At 47.2% G+C, this 15,316-nt stretch overlaps 1 protein-coding gene across 3 annotated transcripts in view; it reads left to right on the top strand.

Annotated features, from left to right (window-relative positions):
* Positions 1-15,316, top strand: part of rarga (retinoic acid receptor gamma a) — a 54,304-nt gene that overhangs the window by 20,844 nt on the left and 18,144 nt on the right. For 2 of the 3 annotated variants that reach the window (XM_047330667.1, XM_035643945.2), the window contains one exon: positions 4,363-4,722. In XM_047330667.1, the coding sequence (XP_047186623.1) occupies positions 4,554-4,722 (169 nt within the window). In that variant the 5' untranslated portion in view covers positions 4,363-4,553. Of the gene's footprint in view, positions 1-4,362; positions 4,723-14,652; positions 15,181-15,316 lie in introns of those variants that run through there. The other variant, XM_035643947.2, reaches the window with a different exon arrangement.

The following is a 15,316-nucleotide window of genomic DNA, read 5'->3' as shown; positions in this document are numbered from 1 at the left end:
TTAGCCAGCCACTTGTTGAAAGACTGGGAGCTGACAGCCTTGTATCAGATAATGGTGCTGAGGATATTGTTTTCACAGCCAAACTGCTGTTGACGCCAGCAACAAGATCAGATAACGCCGTCACGATCCTGTTTCAATATGAGCATTTCAAAAAACAAACATTTCGAGACGATCAACAGTTTGTGAAAGCTCCGTGTGGGCATATTTCAGAAGTGGTGGGGACACTTAATATTCATTTGGCTCCAAGCAGTTTGAAGAGCCAGTCTGTTCACTCATTTAAGGCACATGGACTTGCTCATGAAAATGTACTGTTTACCTGCTGTGGTAGTTTGACTTCATCCACGAGCCAAAACCTAAACTCAACCCTTTGAGCCTCAAGTCGTTTCCTTTACAAAGTTACCGAACACAAATCATTTTTTGATCTTCTTCTTGACAATTGGTAGACCTGTACCTGGGAGACGTGCGCAGTTTTATGTAAAAAGAAGAAGAAGAAAAAAAAGAACAGGAGTGGGCAAGTCAGAGGTGGAAAAAGTGGGAGAGGACTGTGTGATTCTGCCAAGCATTTCCTGCCCAGATGGTACAGTTCATTTATCTTGAGGCTGTGTATTTACAACAAAATCCTTTGAGTCAAAGTTTTAGCTCGCATGCTCTCCCTGCGCTGATTGGCACATATTTTAGTTTAACCTTGCAGGAAATATTTAAAAAAACTTGCATATTGTTGCCTTCTGGGGAGTTGATGAGAACTCAGCAAAAACCTGTGGACTCACCCAATCTCAGAAGAGTGGCACAAAAACAAGTCCCTGCAAGAGTCGCTGTGCGAAGAGGAGAGTCGTAGAAACAGTTTTGACTTCAAAGGACAAACATCCACAAAGGCAAACATACAATTATAACTCAACATAACATCACACGCACTAACTGTAAATTCTTTTGTGTTTCCTTTGACTGGAATTAGAAATGTCCTCCAGTAAACAAACCGGGGGCGACCGTGGCACCCAGAATCCTGGTCATATACGCAGAGTAATCACCTGTGGTTTCTTGTGCTGACTAAAAAAAAAAAAATCACACACCGCCTTTCTTGGTTGTGTGGTACAGAGCTTCCTGAGATGCCTTGATTTATTTGTTATGTTTGACTGCAGTCCTTAATGCCTGAGGGGCCTCGCTCCGTCACAACGGTTAAGGCACAATTGTTATTTGGCTCACTGGGGATTTGATACCCTTTGTTTGACAGACATTCAATCTGTGGGAACTGTTGTTTCACTCTCTCTCTCACTTTCTGCCCTTTAAAAAAAAACCTCCTGCTTCGATTCTCTTGACTTTCTCTGCTTTAAAAAAAAAAAAAAAGTTAAAAACCAAACTCTCGAGCAAACAGGGAAATCTCATTCTCTCAAAGCGTGCCTCCTCTTGTTGCACTGTCTCCAAATTGCTGACTTGATTGATTTCATTTCATTTGCTACACGACATCTTGTCCTGATAAAATCAATGGCTTATCTAAGTGTAACCAATGAGTCTGCCCGAACATGATGAACTTCTGTGAGGTCTGACACTCCACTATTTACAGAAACAACCAAAGTAAAATTCAAACTGCCACAGTGCAGCTCCGAGGCAATGACGGAAAGTCCCAACCCACCCGTCGCCGGCCCTGGTGCTCCTCGCCGGCCCGGCCGCCTGCTGCCTCCTGTGTGCCCCCCAGGCTCAGGGGAAGTGGGGAGGCCCTCCATGCCCATTTGGCCCTGGCTAACAGGGGATGAGGTCACTCCAAATTCCCCTTATCCCCTTATAGCCCCAGACGGGCTGGCGAAGTGAGCCTACCACAGGACCCAACATAAAACATAAATGGCTCTGTAAAAAGCTGCTGTGCTGATGTGACTCATTAAAAAACACTGGCGCCAACTCTTTTATTAATTCATTATTGTGTTTGGGGAGAGCAACATTGCTGGGTTTTTATTTTAAAAGGACGTGTTTCTGCTTGTGCCCTTCTTCCTTAGCTTCTCTCTTTGTTTCGGGACTTATATGTGAATACACTGCTGTTTACCGTGCTTAGCTACGACTCTTTGCTTAGTCATAACTTCTGGATTAATAAACTGTTGTTTCCTCCTACGGGAATACAAAAGTCACTTGCGTAGATTGTCCTTTGCTCTCTCTCTGATTTCTGTCTTTGCTCACACTTCTTCATTTTTCCTTCTGTCTTCTCCCGCCACTCGCAGACAGATTGAGCTGCCTTTATGGGGCCTGGTTTGAGTTCATGAGGCAGATACCCAAAAGGGCGAAACGCTGGCCAAGAACATACTCATAATACACATGAATACACACGCACACGTGCGCACACACATTATGAGTCTGTGTTTTGCTGGCAGTTTTGTTTTTCCAATCTGTACTTCTTCCCCCATTAGGCCCACTGTGAAATCTGCAGTGATGTTTTTGCGTGTTAGCGGCACAGTGGAACTACTACTCAGGGTCATGGTACAAGTTGTATAAGCAGCGGAGGACGGGGTGCGTGTGGGGGAGGCAACGGAGAGAATTGGGTACGAGGACATGATTAAAGAGTGGAGATGTGGTGAGGGACGGAAAAGGGAGAAAATCAAAGGTAGCACGGAAGAGGAGCAGGCTGGAGAGGGGAGAAAGAAAGCAAGAAATGCGGAGAGAAAGAGAGAAAGAGAGAAAGAAGGAAAGAAAAAGAAAGATGGCAGTGTGGCTGTGTTGGCAGGATGGGGGTGGGTGCCTATCGGCGACTGCTCCTTCCTGAAACGTGGCCACCCGAGCCTGCCTGGGCCCTGGATGCACATGTGGAACAGTTTACTGTAATGGAACTCTAAATTAGTGGTGGTTTGAAGCTGCCTGCAGCAGTAGGGTGTAATTAACTGGCTCTGTTGAAAGAGAAAGAGCCAGAAAGAGACGCAGGGAGGGAGCCAGAGCCCTGGAAAAGGCAAGGGGTGAGGTGTGTGTGTGCGTGTGTGTGTGCGCGTGTGCGTGAGACAGAGAGACTGGGTGCTCTCACACATGTGTGGAGGTTTTTTTTCCCCAGTTCTTGATTGCATGTGTATGAGTTTCAGACTGTGTGGTGCATATGTGTGCATCTTAGAAAGCGCTCCCTCTTTTTCCTGGGCACGGCGCCACCTCCTAGTGCCCCCCAGTGCCCAGACCCTGTCACTGTTCCTTCTGTGCTTTTTCCGCTCAGTTTAGCAGTTCACTGATTGAGCCTTAGACCCCCCCCACACACACAATTTTCTTTGTTTATACCGAATTTCATTACCAAGATTTTTTTCCCTGTCTTTTCTCCCAGATTCACAAGCCACAGCAGTTCCAAATTCCTTGGCTCTGCTCTTTTTCAAAGCCACATTTAAAAAACAAGCTGATCACACCACCCACTCGTGAAATCATGCTCGGGAAGCAAAAGGAAAACATGAAAAAGAAAATGGGGGGCTGGGGGGCTTTCACTGGATTTTTTTCTTCTCCTGTTGTATTAACAGTCAATGGTGAGGCACAACTGCAGCCTTGTCCACACTCCAGCCTGACTTGTCTTTGCCTACTGTGTGGAGACGAAGTGACGAGCGGGCTGCAGGAGGTTAGAGCCAAAATGACTCTGTGGGATGGGAGCCTGACCTCAAGAGAAGATAGTTGGAAGTGACAGCAGCAGTTAGCAATCAGTGGATCTCATTTTCCCTACCCCCTACCTCCATCGACCCCCCCCCCCCCCCCCCTTCATGCTCTGGACCCCGTGTCTGGGCCTCTGGTCCTGGGGGAAGGAGGCAGAGAGGCAAGCTGCTGTGCTAGGCTGGCAGCAGGAACAGAGGAGCTCTTTATAGTAGAGTTCTGGTGATTTAAATCATATGGCATAGCCTGGAATCACTGTAGAAGTCTGGACGCTCTTCAAAACTGCAGGAACAAGAGCTCTCTCTTTTTCTCGCTCTCTTCCCCCCCACCTCCCTCCCTCTTTCCCTCCCTCCCTCCCGCTCTTCCCTGTTATAACTTTTTCCAAACTTCTTTCTTATTTTCTTTTCCCCTCGCCCGGTCCCAGTTTTTCTCTGGCTTTTTCTCTCACAGCTCACCCATTCTTCTTCTCTCACGTCTTCATCTGTTTTGGTTCTCCTCGCCGTCTTCCTTGCTTCCTCCTTCCTTCCCATTCTTTCATTCCCTCATACCTGTTGGGGAATGAAGTTTGCACATCCTTCTTTCATTACAACAGTGGATAAACTTTTCTCCGTCCCACAACGTGGACGGACACAGAGTTGATGTGAGGTGAATTTTGTCCATGGAGTTCACGGAGCATCTCAATACAAACCACAGATTTTCTTTTTCATGTTAATGTGGTGAACATTTTAGTAAAAATAATTAAATGTGTCCCTCTCTTTGTTTCCTCCTCAGAAAAGTGAACCGATGACTCTCTTAAAGTGGAGTCCGACCTTCCCCCTCTAAACCAGAGGTCGCATCACCGTTCCTCCGTCCCCTCTCCGAAAGGCCACGGATTTCACCATTTCAGCCAGGATTTCCAGGCGTTGTGAAAGCTGCTACTTGCGCCCCGCGGCCTGCTGTGGACCCCTGGGTGCTCTGTCGCCATGGCTACCAACAGGGAACAGCAGGTGGGTCACATGACAGGCTTCCCACCTGCTGTCTACCCCTTTGCCTTCAACTCCATGAGAAGCCACTCCCCCTTTGACCTGCTGGCCAACAGCAGCCTCTTTGGAAGATTTGGTGCTGACCTGCCCAAAGAGATGGCCGCCCTCTGTGAGTAATTTCCATCACTGTTTGACTTTCCATCCCTCTCGTGTATCCTTTTCCATTTCAACACAAACTACATATATGGCCCATACCTTAATTTTAGCCTAGTAACATTAAACAACTTTGGCTTTCACTGGAAAGAGGAGACTGCAGCTATTTAAATTGCACTTCATTATGTGTAATTTTGTGGAAATGGAAAACTTTAGGGTCTGTTTGTGATATAGGATGAGCGGTTGCGAAAGAGGGGAAAAAATCCCCCAAAGGAAAAAGCCAACTTCCATCAATACAATGATTACTCTGCTGCTGTGGTTTCCTTATAGATGCTTGTAGATGGTGTGGTTGTGACCACAAACTTTGGCTCTGGCTGCACTGGAGACAGAGAGCGAGAGAGCGAGTGCGTGCGTGCGTGCGTGCGTGCGTGCGTGCGTGCGTGCGTGCGTGGGGGGGGGTTGTCTTGTGTCTCTCTCTCAGCTTTTGTGAGGCAGGCAACCACAAGTCTGTAAAACAAAATTATTTCTGTGTGACGTGATGAGCATCAACAAATAACTGAAAATCACAATTCAATATTCAGTCTTGCCCTTTTTTCCGAGATGAACGTGCATCTTTTATTGCAAAGAAAGGTGAGCTGAAGGCAGTGTTCAAACCAGCGATACGCTCCTGTAGTTTCTGACTTGTCGTTTTAGGCTCGACCACAGGGGGCACTGTTGTATTCTGAAGGGCCGGGACGGGATGATGTATAGAGCACAGAGCACAAAGAGGAGATTGTTGACAATCCTGTGTGTTTTTCTGTCATGGAAAAACTGGGCAGATGACACAAACGCTGCAGACATACATTGCTCATTGTTCAAAACACCTGTTTGTATTAAGACTGTCTTTGTTTGTTTGGTTTTTGTGGGTTGTTATTTATAAAATTTGTGTCAGGATTCTAGGTCATGATGTGTCCTTGAATTAAAAGCTACTGCTGCGTAACTCGCTGCTCAGGATGTTAGTGATAGAGAAAGGATGATAGATAGAGAGAGAGATAGAGAGAGAGACAGAAGGAGAAAATAAGGAGAACTTTTGTTTCGGTCAGGGCATGAGGTAAAGGTAAGCAGAAGAAACCTTATCCCGGTGCAGTGCTGAGGGGTCGGCAGGTGGTGGTGGGGGACTATAATGGGTGTGGGTGGCAACAGCTGAGTGAAGAGACTGAGAGTCGTCGTCCCCCCCCCCGCCCGTGTGTGCAGTCCCCCTGCTCTCCCCCCACCACTGCAGCATGCCTGAGCACCTCTCCAGCCTTTCAGCTGTCAATCACTACCTCGCCCGCACCCCAATCCTCTCGACACCCGGTCATCCCAGCCCCACACCTCCCCCTCGTTTTTCTTTTTTTTTTGCTGCTGCTGCTGCTGCCCACTTAATCCTGAAGGTATTTTCAAAGAACCAGCGAGAGAGCGAGAGAGAGGGAGCACCTGGGGGTAATGTCCTAGTGTGGTGGAATCCAAGAACACACCCTGCTAGGAAAACACACAGTTACACACATGCAAACATACCACCAGAGACACTCTTCCCACTCTTTCTCACACACACGCATACACAGAGCATTTCTTTCATCGAAAAAGTGGAAACATGCTCCCGACGCAGAGCGAAATCCCACCACACCGACAGATGGATTCTTTTTGGTTTTAACACTGGCATGAGTTAAAACAAGACCACGTATCAAAGCGCAAACAGACGCAGGCAACCACATGCACCGGGACTTCATACGTGACTGCTTGTACCGACACATCCACACTGGCAGTTGTGTCATTCAAGAGGGTTAAACACTGCACTTATTTGGTTTCTGTCTGTCTCGGAGCTTAAAACGCGGTCGGGGTCAGAGATTAAGTCGGGATCACTGTGACAATTCACTTAAGCTCGGCTTATGTGAAGAGAAAGACCTTTCTTTTTATTTGTATGTCATTATTAGTTGATTCCAGCTTTACAAATCAATGTCAGTGTTGGACTAATATTAAGTACTGCTAATATTAGAAACAGTGCAATTATAAAATTGCTTCTCGCAAACTCAGATGAGCAACAAATTGAATTTCTGTTTTTTTTACTATATGAATTACCTTTAAGATAGACATGTCTAAGGCGTCAACTAATTAATCGGTTCATTATCAACTAATTGTATTTTTTTTTCCAATTAACTGTTTAGTATTTATGTCAGAAAATAGAAAAATTGCTTATCGTAAGAGCCTTAAGCCCGGGTCGACCTCTGACTTATCAATTTGTGTCTTACTGACTAATTATTTTCGCGCGAGAAATGCACAAAACTCTTCTTCTTTAAAATTGCACAGCGTTAAAGCTCCTACAAAAATACATTTCAGTATCAGTTTAAGGTTTAGTCTTGATGGAAAACCCTCAGCTGTCAGTATCGCCTTTTAAAACGTCCTTCTGGTGTATCCCTCGACGAGGAATGTCATTTTACTGACAGCAGTCTCATTCCCTGCTCTCTTAAATGTTAGCAGGCAAAACAAAAGACCTTGGTTTAGACATTCCCCAGGCCCTGTTTTTCTTCTTATTATTATTCTTCTTCTTCTTCTCCTCTTCTTCTTCGCTAGGAGATGGCTTAACAGGCCTGCTCATTGTTGTCCAGCCTGTCTGTAGGCCAGACTGAGAAAATACCTTCCACATAAAGGGAGTAGCACTGTGGATATTTCTGTGTGTGTGTGTGTGTGTGTGTGTGTGTGTGTGTGTGTGTGTGTGTGTGTGTGCGTGTGCGTGTGTGTGCAGTAAATAGCTCTGCTTCGGGGCCCAGTGTGTAATTGTTGTTAGAGAGGTAGTCTGGGTGACACCTACCTTTGTTGGGTGTGCGTGCTGTGCCGACAGGTTGGCGCACCTCTGGCGGCGTCGCTCTGTTTTGGCACCAGAGGTAATATTTGGAAATACCTGTTTTGCACAGAGGTGGGAAGAGACAGGAAAGGGGAGGGATGGGGTCGGCGGCCTGTGTTTGCACATGTAGAGATAGGAGGCCTCTCTCCGTTTCTTAATGCATAGGAACCAAGTGGACCCAGGAAACCTTTAGCGCTTCACTTCAGCCCTCAAGTCATGTGTGAACGAGGTTCATTGACCGTGTGGGTCGGCTGCAGAGACTCCCATCCCCACCAACCGTGTCTTTATGTAGGCGCAGTGGCGCTTGTTCATCCATGAGAGGGTCTGACGGCTCTCTGTGCAGTGTGTAGCAGAGGCCGTTATCAGTTGATCCCTGTCATTATAGGAGTCCTTCAAACAAACAGTTGGAAGCCCATTAAGGCCACTTACTATGTGATAACATCGCCACTGAGCCCTGAAACACCTCTCTAAGCTTTCACCAATCAGGGCCGTAGCCCTGGCCCCAAACCCAGCCACAGGGATGTTTTGAAAAGCTGGTAGGTCATTTCCTTCAGCCCACATGGCTCGGACCGAAATCTGGAGTCCTCTGCTGCGCTCGGACTTTCCATTCAGAGTGTAATTTCTCGCTTCACGTTGAGCAATGCGAGCGCAGCGCTCATGAGAGGCTCAGCTGTGAGAGTCTGAGCCGCATCACAGAGGGATTAAATTAAAAGCATTGTATTAATAGAAAGGAATGAATAGCATGTTGAAACTTGTGTAAAAGCTGCCTGGGTCTGCTCAGTCGTGCCTCTGGCGGAGACGAAGTGAACTGTTTTGTTTGTGTAAAGTATGTGTTTTGGGAATGGATTTAAATGCCACATACACACACAAACACCCACACACACGCGCACAAACATCAGCAGACTGACTGCCAAGCATATATACATGCATCCGTGTGTGCATAGTTGCACCCCGTTTCCACACACACGCACGCACGCACCCACGCGCGCACACACACACACACACACACAAACATAAACCATTAAGTAGGAGAGGCTGTGAAAAGGACCAAAATGTCCCGGCAGAAAAAAAAAAGATCCTCATGCAGAGTGATATAATTAAAAACACTCATTGCATTCTTAGACACTCGCACACATACACACATAAGGAGGTCATGTTGGCTTTGGGAGCTTGGGGAGTTGCGTAAAGGAGCCATTTTGGTGGGAAATGTGGTATGAGAGGGAATGTAAAAGGGAAAACCTTTTTAAATGGAGGAGAGGGACAGCAGGGAAGGATGTCGACTAGCAGAGTGAAGCCTTCTCCACTGGAGGCGAAGCAGAGCACAGACAGTACATTGTACCGCCTGATTTATTTTCATAAAGGTTGCAGTGCTGGGTTTCAGCCCATCCTGGACGGAAGTCGGCAGGTATGCGGTTGATGGTTTGGATTTGTCTGGGTGCATATATGCACGCGTATGTGGGTATACTGTGCATTTCAGTGAAGGGAGCGAGGGGGGCGAAGGAGAAAGTGAGCTATGTGCAGATATGAAAATGATGAGCTCAGGCCCACTACCCCTCACTTCCTTCAACGGTTCCCTATAGACACAGAAAGACAAAACTCTAATCACAGTTCTTTTTTTCTTCTCTTACTCTTTGCTCTTTACAAACTGTGTGTGGTGTGTTTTTTTTGGGGGGGTATCCGTGTGTCTTTAGAAACAATGAAAGCCCCTCAGAGACAACTGATTGTTCACTAAAGTGTTTGCTTAAGCCGATACATCATTGACCTCTGCCGATCTCAGTGACATTTACCGATCTCCGTTAGATTTATTGGATGTGCAGAAGAAATGGGCTGAGCCCTGGGGTGAAACATTATAAATGATTTCAAGTTTAAAAAAAAAAAAAATCCCTCCAGGAGTGACACATTTATTTGAGATTAATAGAAACCTCTTGGGATTGTAGGCAACGCGTGCAACCCATGTTCAATTCAGTACAAATCACAGATGAATCATGATCATTTATAATCATTTCATTTCATTTCATTTAATAATAAAAGGACTGAATTGGAACGTTTTGGTGTGGTGAAGGGGATTTGTAATTTGGTGATCATGTGTTTTCATAGAAACCAATACTATTGTTCCCGATGTCAGGTTTGACGTGATCATCTTTCCTTCCTGTGTTTCTTTCTCTGCAAAAATAACACAGCCATATTTTCAGAGACCGTATGAAAATCCAGTTTTAAATCATAAATTAAATTTAAATTATAAATAAAACCACTGGATCAGTTCAGTTTAGAGTTATGAAAGATAGTACTACATCAAACTATGAAGCTCCTAGGTATTACACTGTCTCAGTGTTAGCAGTATTAGTTTTGACACGGGCATTCAAATTTAATCAGGACAAAAAGCACCGTTATAGAGCCGTCTTCTTTGGTGGCATCTCTGCCCCTGTGACCATGTTGTACATGCAATTAGTGTGTACTTATACTTGTGTGCCATGACAGCCTGTGTAGCGCTGTATAACTGCGTCCTTGATCTATCAGTGAGACTGCTCCGCTTTAATAAACAGCTCTGCATGGACTGACATCGCCGCTTTCATCTCCCTTGGCAACCACAAGCCTCAAGATGACAGGCGCTCTACTCCTATTTTTTGGAAATCGATTCCCTTCCCCTCTTGCTCTTTTTATTTTTCAACCATGCAGTGCTGGCTATGATTCAATAGATATGGGGGGGATGGACAGCAAGGCCCTTCGTCCCCCCCCCCGATTTTAAACACCCGGTGAGGAAGTTTTTGTGAGTGATAGTGAGTGGAATATCTGCCCCTCTGATGATATCCACCTAAACCCTGTCGACTTATGGCCTCTCGGGTTCCCCATCTCTCCTCTCCCTCTCCTCTGTGGATTTCCTTTTGTTATCCTTCTCTGCGAGTCGAAGCCAATTTGCCGTAAGTGCTGGAAACTTGCTGAAACTTTGCGTGTATGTGTGCTTGTGCGCGCCTGCATGTGTGGAAAGTCAGCAAAGGTTGCACGGTGAGGGAGAGGCCACGAAGTGCAATGCAGCGCTGACATGATGACAGATGAAGATAAAGAGGCTACTATTAAAAAATGTGAGGCGCCTGTTTTCAGATGGGCCTTTGTGGGCACGTGCAAGACCGAGAGCGCGTAATGGCGAGAGAGGAGCGATGGGCTGTTAGAAGGCGTGGGAGGGCACACAGGCACACGATGGACCTATGAGAATATTATGGGGGGGGGTTCTTATTTTTGGAAGAACAACTAAAAGATCTGTCTTTTTTCCCCTCCACAAAACAAGGGGAGCAAAATGTCATGACAGTGCAGTTGGAGGGGGAGAAAAAAGACAAGAAAGTGAAAGAGACTTTGCTGAAAGATGGCCAAGACGGATAGTGCTGTGAAAAGTAGCTCTGTTAGGCCTCTGGTGGGACCAGCGTGTGAACAGAGGCGAACATGGCCGCCCTCACTCATAAGTCATACCCCACTTTCCCCCACGTCTCCCTCCTCGGTGACACACCAGGTATCTTCCTGAGATATATAGTGAGAGAGTGAGGTAAATGGCTTGATAAGATGACATGTCTTGTCAGAGCTGAACATGTGTAAAACCTGCAGCTGGTGGAGCAGTTGATGGATGTGATGAGGAAGAACGCGAGGATTGTGCCCTGTTTTCGCTGACAAACATAACAACACACGTCACTTCAATAAAATATGACTTTTTTTTGCTGTGAAAACCCCCCCAGCACAGATTGTGTGTGTGTGTGTGTGTGTGTGTGTGTGTGCGCGCGTGTGTGTGTTCTGCGTAACCTGAATCTGTCTGTAGTGGGAGGCTGCTGTGGACTGGTGTTCAGTATCTCTATCATCACCGGCAATCTGTTTCAGCATGTCCACACACTGCACACATGCTCACGTCGGCAATGGAAAAGCTCCACATTCCTTTCAAACTGGCCACGCTGCGTTTGGTGCGAAGGCATTTAAAAACAAGCTGTCTTTATTGCCTTACACACCACTGTGTTGTTGACTGCCTGCCTGGAACCTGGACGACTGTATACAGAGGAAGTGGCAACAATGTGGAGTTTACGTCTTATCTGTAATTGGCATCAGCGTGTCAGACAGTAGTAAAGCCTGATTTTGCTATAGGCTCTGGCCCATGTGGAGCAATGCGCGGCGTCCCTGTCCTCTGAATACATCAAAGATACAAAGTCCAATCGCAGAGGGAATTTTCAAACATTTTCAATATGCGTTGAAATGTGTTCAGTGCAGTTAAACGTGATTGAAAGCAGCAGTCACACAAAATGACCGGCGAGTTGGCAGCCACTGAAAATGAAACATTTCCAAAACCAGAAACAAAAGCAGAGAACTTTGTCAACTAAAACAAATCATGCAGTCGGGGAAAAATGGCCATAGGGAACTTGATGAAACGGGGAGAGTATTTGCAGGAAACAGAGGGGAGAAGAAAAAAAAAAGAATTGAGGGGAGCGATGCAGAGACTTGTGAGCCAGAGAGTGAGGGAGAGAAGGAAGGAGGGCAGAATGAGTTTGGGGGGAAAGTTAGTGGCCCAGTGGGGGTTTCTTCTAGAGTTCAACCTCTCTGGCTGGGGAAGGAAGGGGAGGAGGGAGGGGAGGCAGGGACCGGCCTGGGTCAGCAGAAGTATGGAGTATGTGTAGATTAGATGTCTAAACTCACTCTGCAAAGCCTCTGAAGTGCTGGAAGAGTCGGCTCACAACGCCATGTGCCAATAAGCGGACAACCTGGGGTTAGTGGTCTGAATTATAGTCTCAAACACGGTAAAAAGAAACGCCAAAAGCAGGAGAGAGTCAGATAGGGTCCATAAATCTCCCTAAACAAATGAGTTTCAAGTGTGAGCACGCGATACTATGAATCGATTGTGTTGCAGCTCGCTGGCCCGAAGAGCGGCCCTGGCATACAGCCCCGATGTTACATAGAACCTTTGAACACCATGGGGATTAGCCAGCTTTTCGTTTCCAGGATGCTGCATGCAACAAGCAGTGTGTGTGAGTGAGAGAGTGAGAGAGAGAGAGAGAGAGAGAGAGAGAGAGAGAGAGAGAGAGAGAGAGAGAGAGAGAGAGAAAAAAAAGACAGGAAGGAGACGATAGACGAGTGGAAGAAGAATGCTTGTGGATCATAAAAATGTGACTGGGGGCAGTGATGATTTAATCTGAAATGCATCCCGATCAGAACTTTCCCCCTTTTTTTTCTATCTAAATTTCTGTGTCAGTGGGTGTGGAGGGCTAGAAAGAGTGGCGATTTTAAGAACAAACTGTCTTCATCTTTCATAGATGGCCGTTTGTTATCTAACCTCACTGTTCTCTTTCTGCCGTCATAAAGCTCCATCTTTATGACCTGACAACTGTATGAAGAAACACTTAAAAACCACTGATGTTGTTTACCTTTTGATGCAACAAAGGAGCTGTTAAGTGTGTGTGTGTGTGTGTGTGTGTCTGTGTGCGTGTGTGCGTGTGTGTGTGTGTGTGTGTGCGTGTGTCTGTGTGTGTCTGTGTGTGTGTGCGTGTGTCTGTGTGTGTGTGTCTGTGTGTGTGTGTGTGTGTGTGTGTGTGTGTGTGTGTGTGTGTGTGTGTGTGTGTGTGTGTGTGTGTGTGTGTGTGTGTGTGTGTGTGTGTGTGTGTGTGTGTGTGTGTGTGTGTGTGTGTGTGTGTGTGTGTGTGAGACAGCGTGTGTGCGTGCCAGCCTAAGAAAAATAAACAAAAGGTCTCCTGACTGGAGGAATGGCTTTTAGGTCAATAAACATTTTAATCAAAATCATTCAAAATGGCCCCAAACGTGAAAGCATGGTTTCTTTCTTGAGACAGGAAAAGAGTGAAGTGTTAGACAGAGGAGGAGGGAGGGAGGGCACTGTGTGTTTATGGAGAGCGTAGCCAGCAGCACAGATTGACAGGAAATGGTGTCTTTTTTGCCTGCTGGGCTGTACCACTTGTACTGGTCTGTCAGGGGGAGATGAATGTGTGGGGACCACCGACTCTAAAGCCATTCTATTATCATATATCTCCCATTGTATCAGGCTGTTTGCTTTAGCCCAGCCAGAGTCTATCTGTCTGCTGGGCAACAGTAAGGGCCAGTGACAGGCTGTTTCATTGACCGCAGACCGCCTATTGATTTCCTTTGATTTAACTTCACGGTGAGGGAGCTCCTGTGTTTTAAATTGAATTGTTTGTTAGCGATGCACAGAGCAGCCTGTGTTGAAGACAACTGAACGTGGATGGCCCGAGATTTATGGGCTTGAGTCAGAGTGACGCGGTCTCATGAGCTTCTTCATACGTCACATTTCCCGCGTGTCTTCGCGAGGGTTGCTCGGAGAAAATAAATCACAAACGAGGTCAAGTGAACCTGAGGAGTGTGTCCAACACATGGTGTGTTTGTATATTGGGGGTATCTGTCTGCGTAAATGCACTGCGGGGATTGAGCAAGGCAACCCTCATTCATCACTGTTAAAGCACTTCCAGAGGCAGAGACAGAAGAGAACTGCCCATCCTCTGTTCGCTCAAACAGACAGAGAGGAGGGAGGGATTTATCCTGGCATCTGGTTTCTGGGTTCAACCACAGCACAATGTTCTTTCTCCCTCTCTGCCTCTCTGTCTCTCTTTCTCTCACACACACACACACACATACACACCCGGGCCAGTGGCTGGACTTTAATATGGTTATGATTAGAGACGGGGGCTCAGAGAAGGGAGGGAGGGGAGGGAGGGGAGGAAGGGAGGGGGGCTCATATTTACTGCAGGGGAACTGGGGGAGGTGCGACGTAAGGACCGACAGAGACAGGGACCAGATCTGATTGGGACCCGGTGGGTGGGGTGGGGGGGGGGGACTGTGTTTGTTTGCGTTTGGCGTTGAAATATGAAGCTCAAAAGCAGCACGGACAAAAACAGCAAGAGAAGAATGGGAATAAAGTTTTGTCCTTCCGACCAGATCACTTCTTGCGCCCAGTGCAGGCTCTGCTGGACGCCCCCCCCCCCCCCCCCCCTCCTTCTGGGTTCCTCTATCCCTCCCTCTCTGGCATTCTCTCCCTCTCTGTCTCTCCACCCCCTCTCAGAGCGTCATGCCGAGGCAGTTGGTTTGCTCCGCTGTGTCTGGGGCTCAGCGAGAGCTGTGAGAGGCTGTTATTTAGGTCTGTTACAGCAGACAGGGAGCAGCTCACCCAAGGGCAGGGGGAGAGTAGAGAGTCAGAGTCACGCTCAGCTCAGCTCAGCTCAGCAGGAACCAGATCTGCATTCCAGCTGAGAGGCAAAGGGGAAAACACTGGCATTGGCAGGAAAGGACAGAAGAGAGAGAGAGAGAAAGAGAGGAGGGAGGGAAGTGAAGGCAGCAGAACCAGCTTGCTGTTGCTTCAGATTGTTGTTGTCACTGGCTCGGCGGGTGACGCTGCGCAGTGGAAGGAGTGCAGGACGCAGACAGGACTGAGAGCTCGCTGAGATTCTATTTGTTTTTTTGCTGCGGGTTGGGGGGCTGCCATGTTTGACTGTATGGAGGCTCTGGGAATGGGCCCCCGTCAGCTCTATGATGTCACCAGCCGTGGTGCATGCATGCTTCGGAAGGCAAGCCCCTTCTTTGCCGGGTTGGACCCCTTCGCTTGGACAGGCAGTGCCAGTGTTCAGTGTAAGTGGCATCCTGTTTGTATTTCTTGCATGACACAACCATCTCTCTCTCTCTCTCTCTCTCTCTCCCTCCCTCTCTCCCCTCCTCTGTCTCTGTCTCTCATGTTACTGGCTTGTTTACCCCTCAGGGCTCGGCT

Source organism: Scophthalmus maximus, chromosome 3, assembly GCF_022379125.1.
Source record: "Scophthalmus maximus strain ysfricsl-2021 chromosome 3, ASM2237912v1, whole genome shotgun sequence".
Classification (NCBI taxonomy): domain Eukaryota; kingdom Metazoa; phylum Chordata; class Actinopteri; order Pleuronectiformes; family Scophthalmidae; genus Scophthalmus; species Scophthalmus maximus.
The sequence above is the reverse complement of the archived record's forward strand: the minus strand, read 5'-3'. Positions and strand labels throughout refer to the sequence as shown.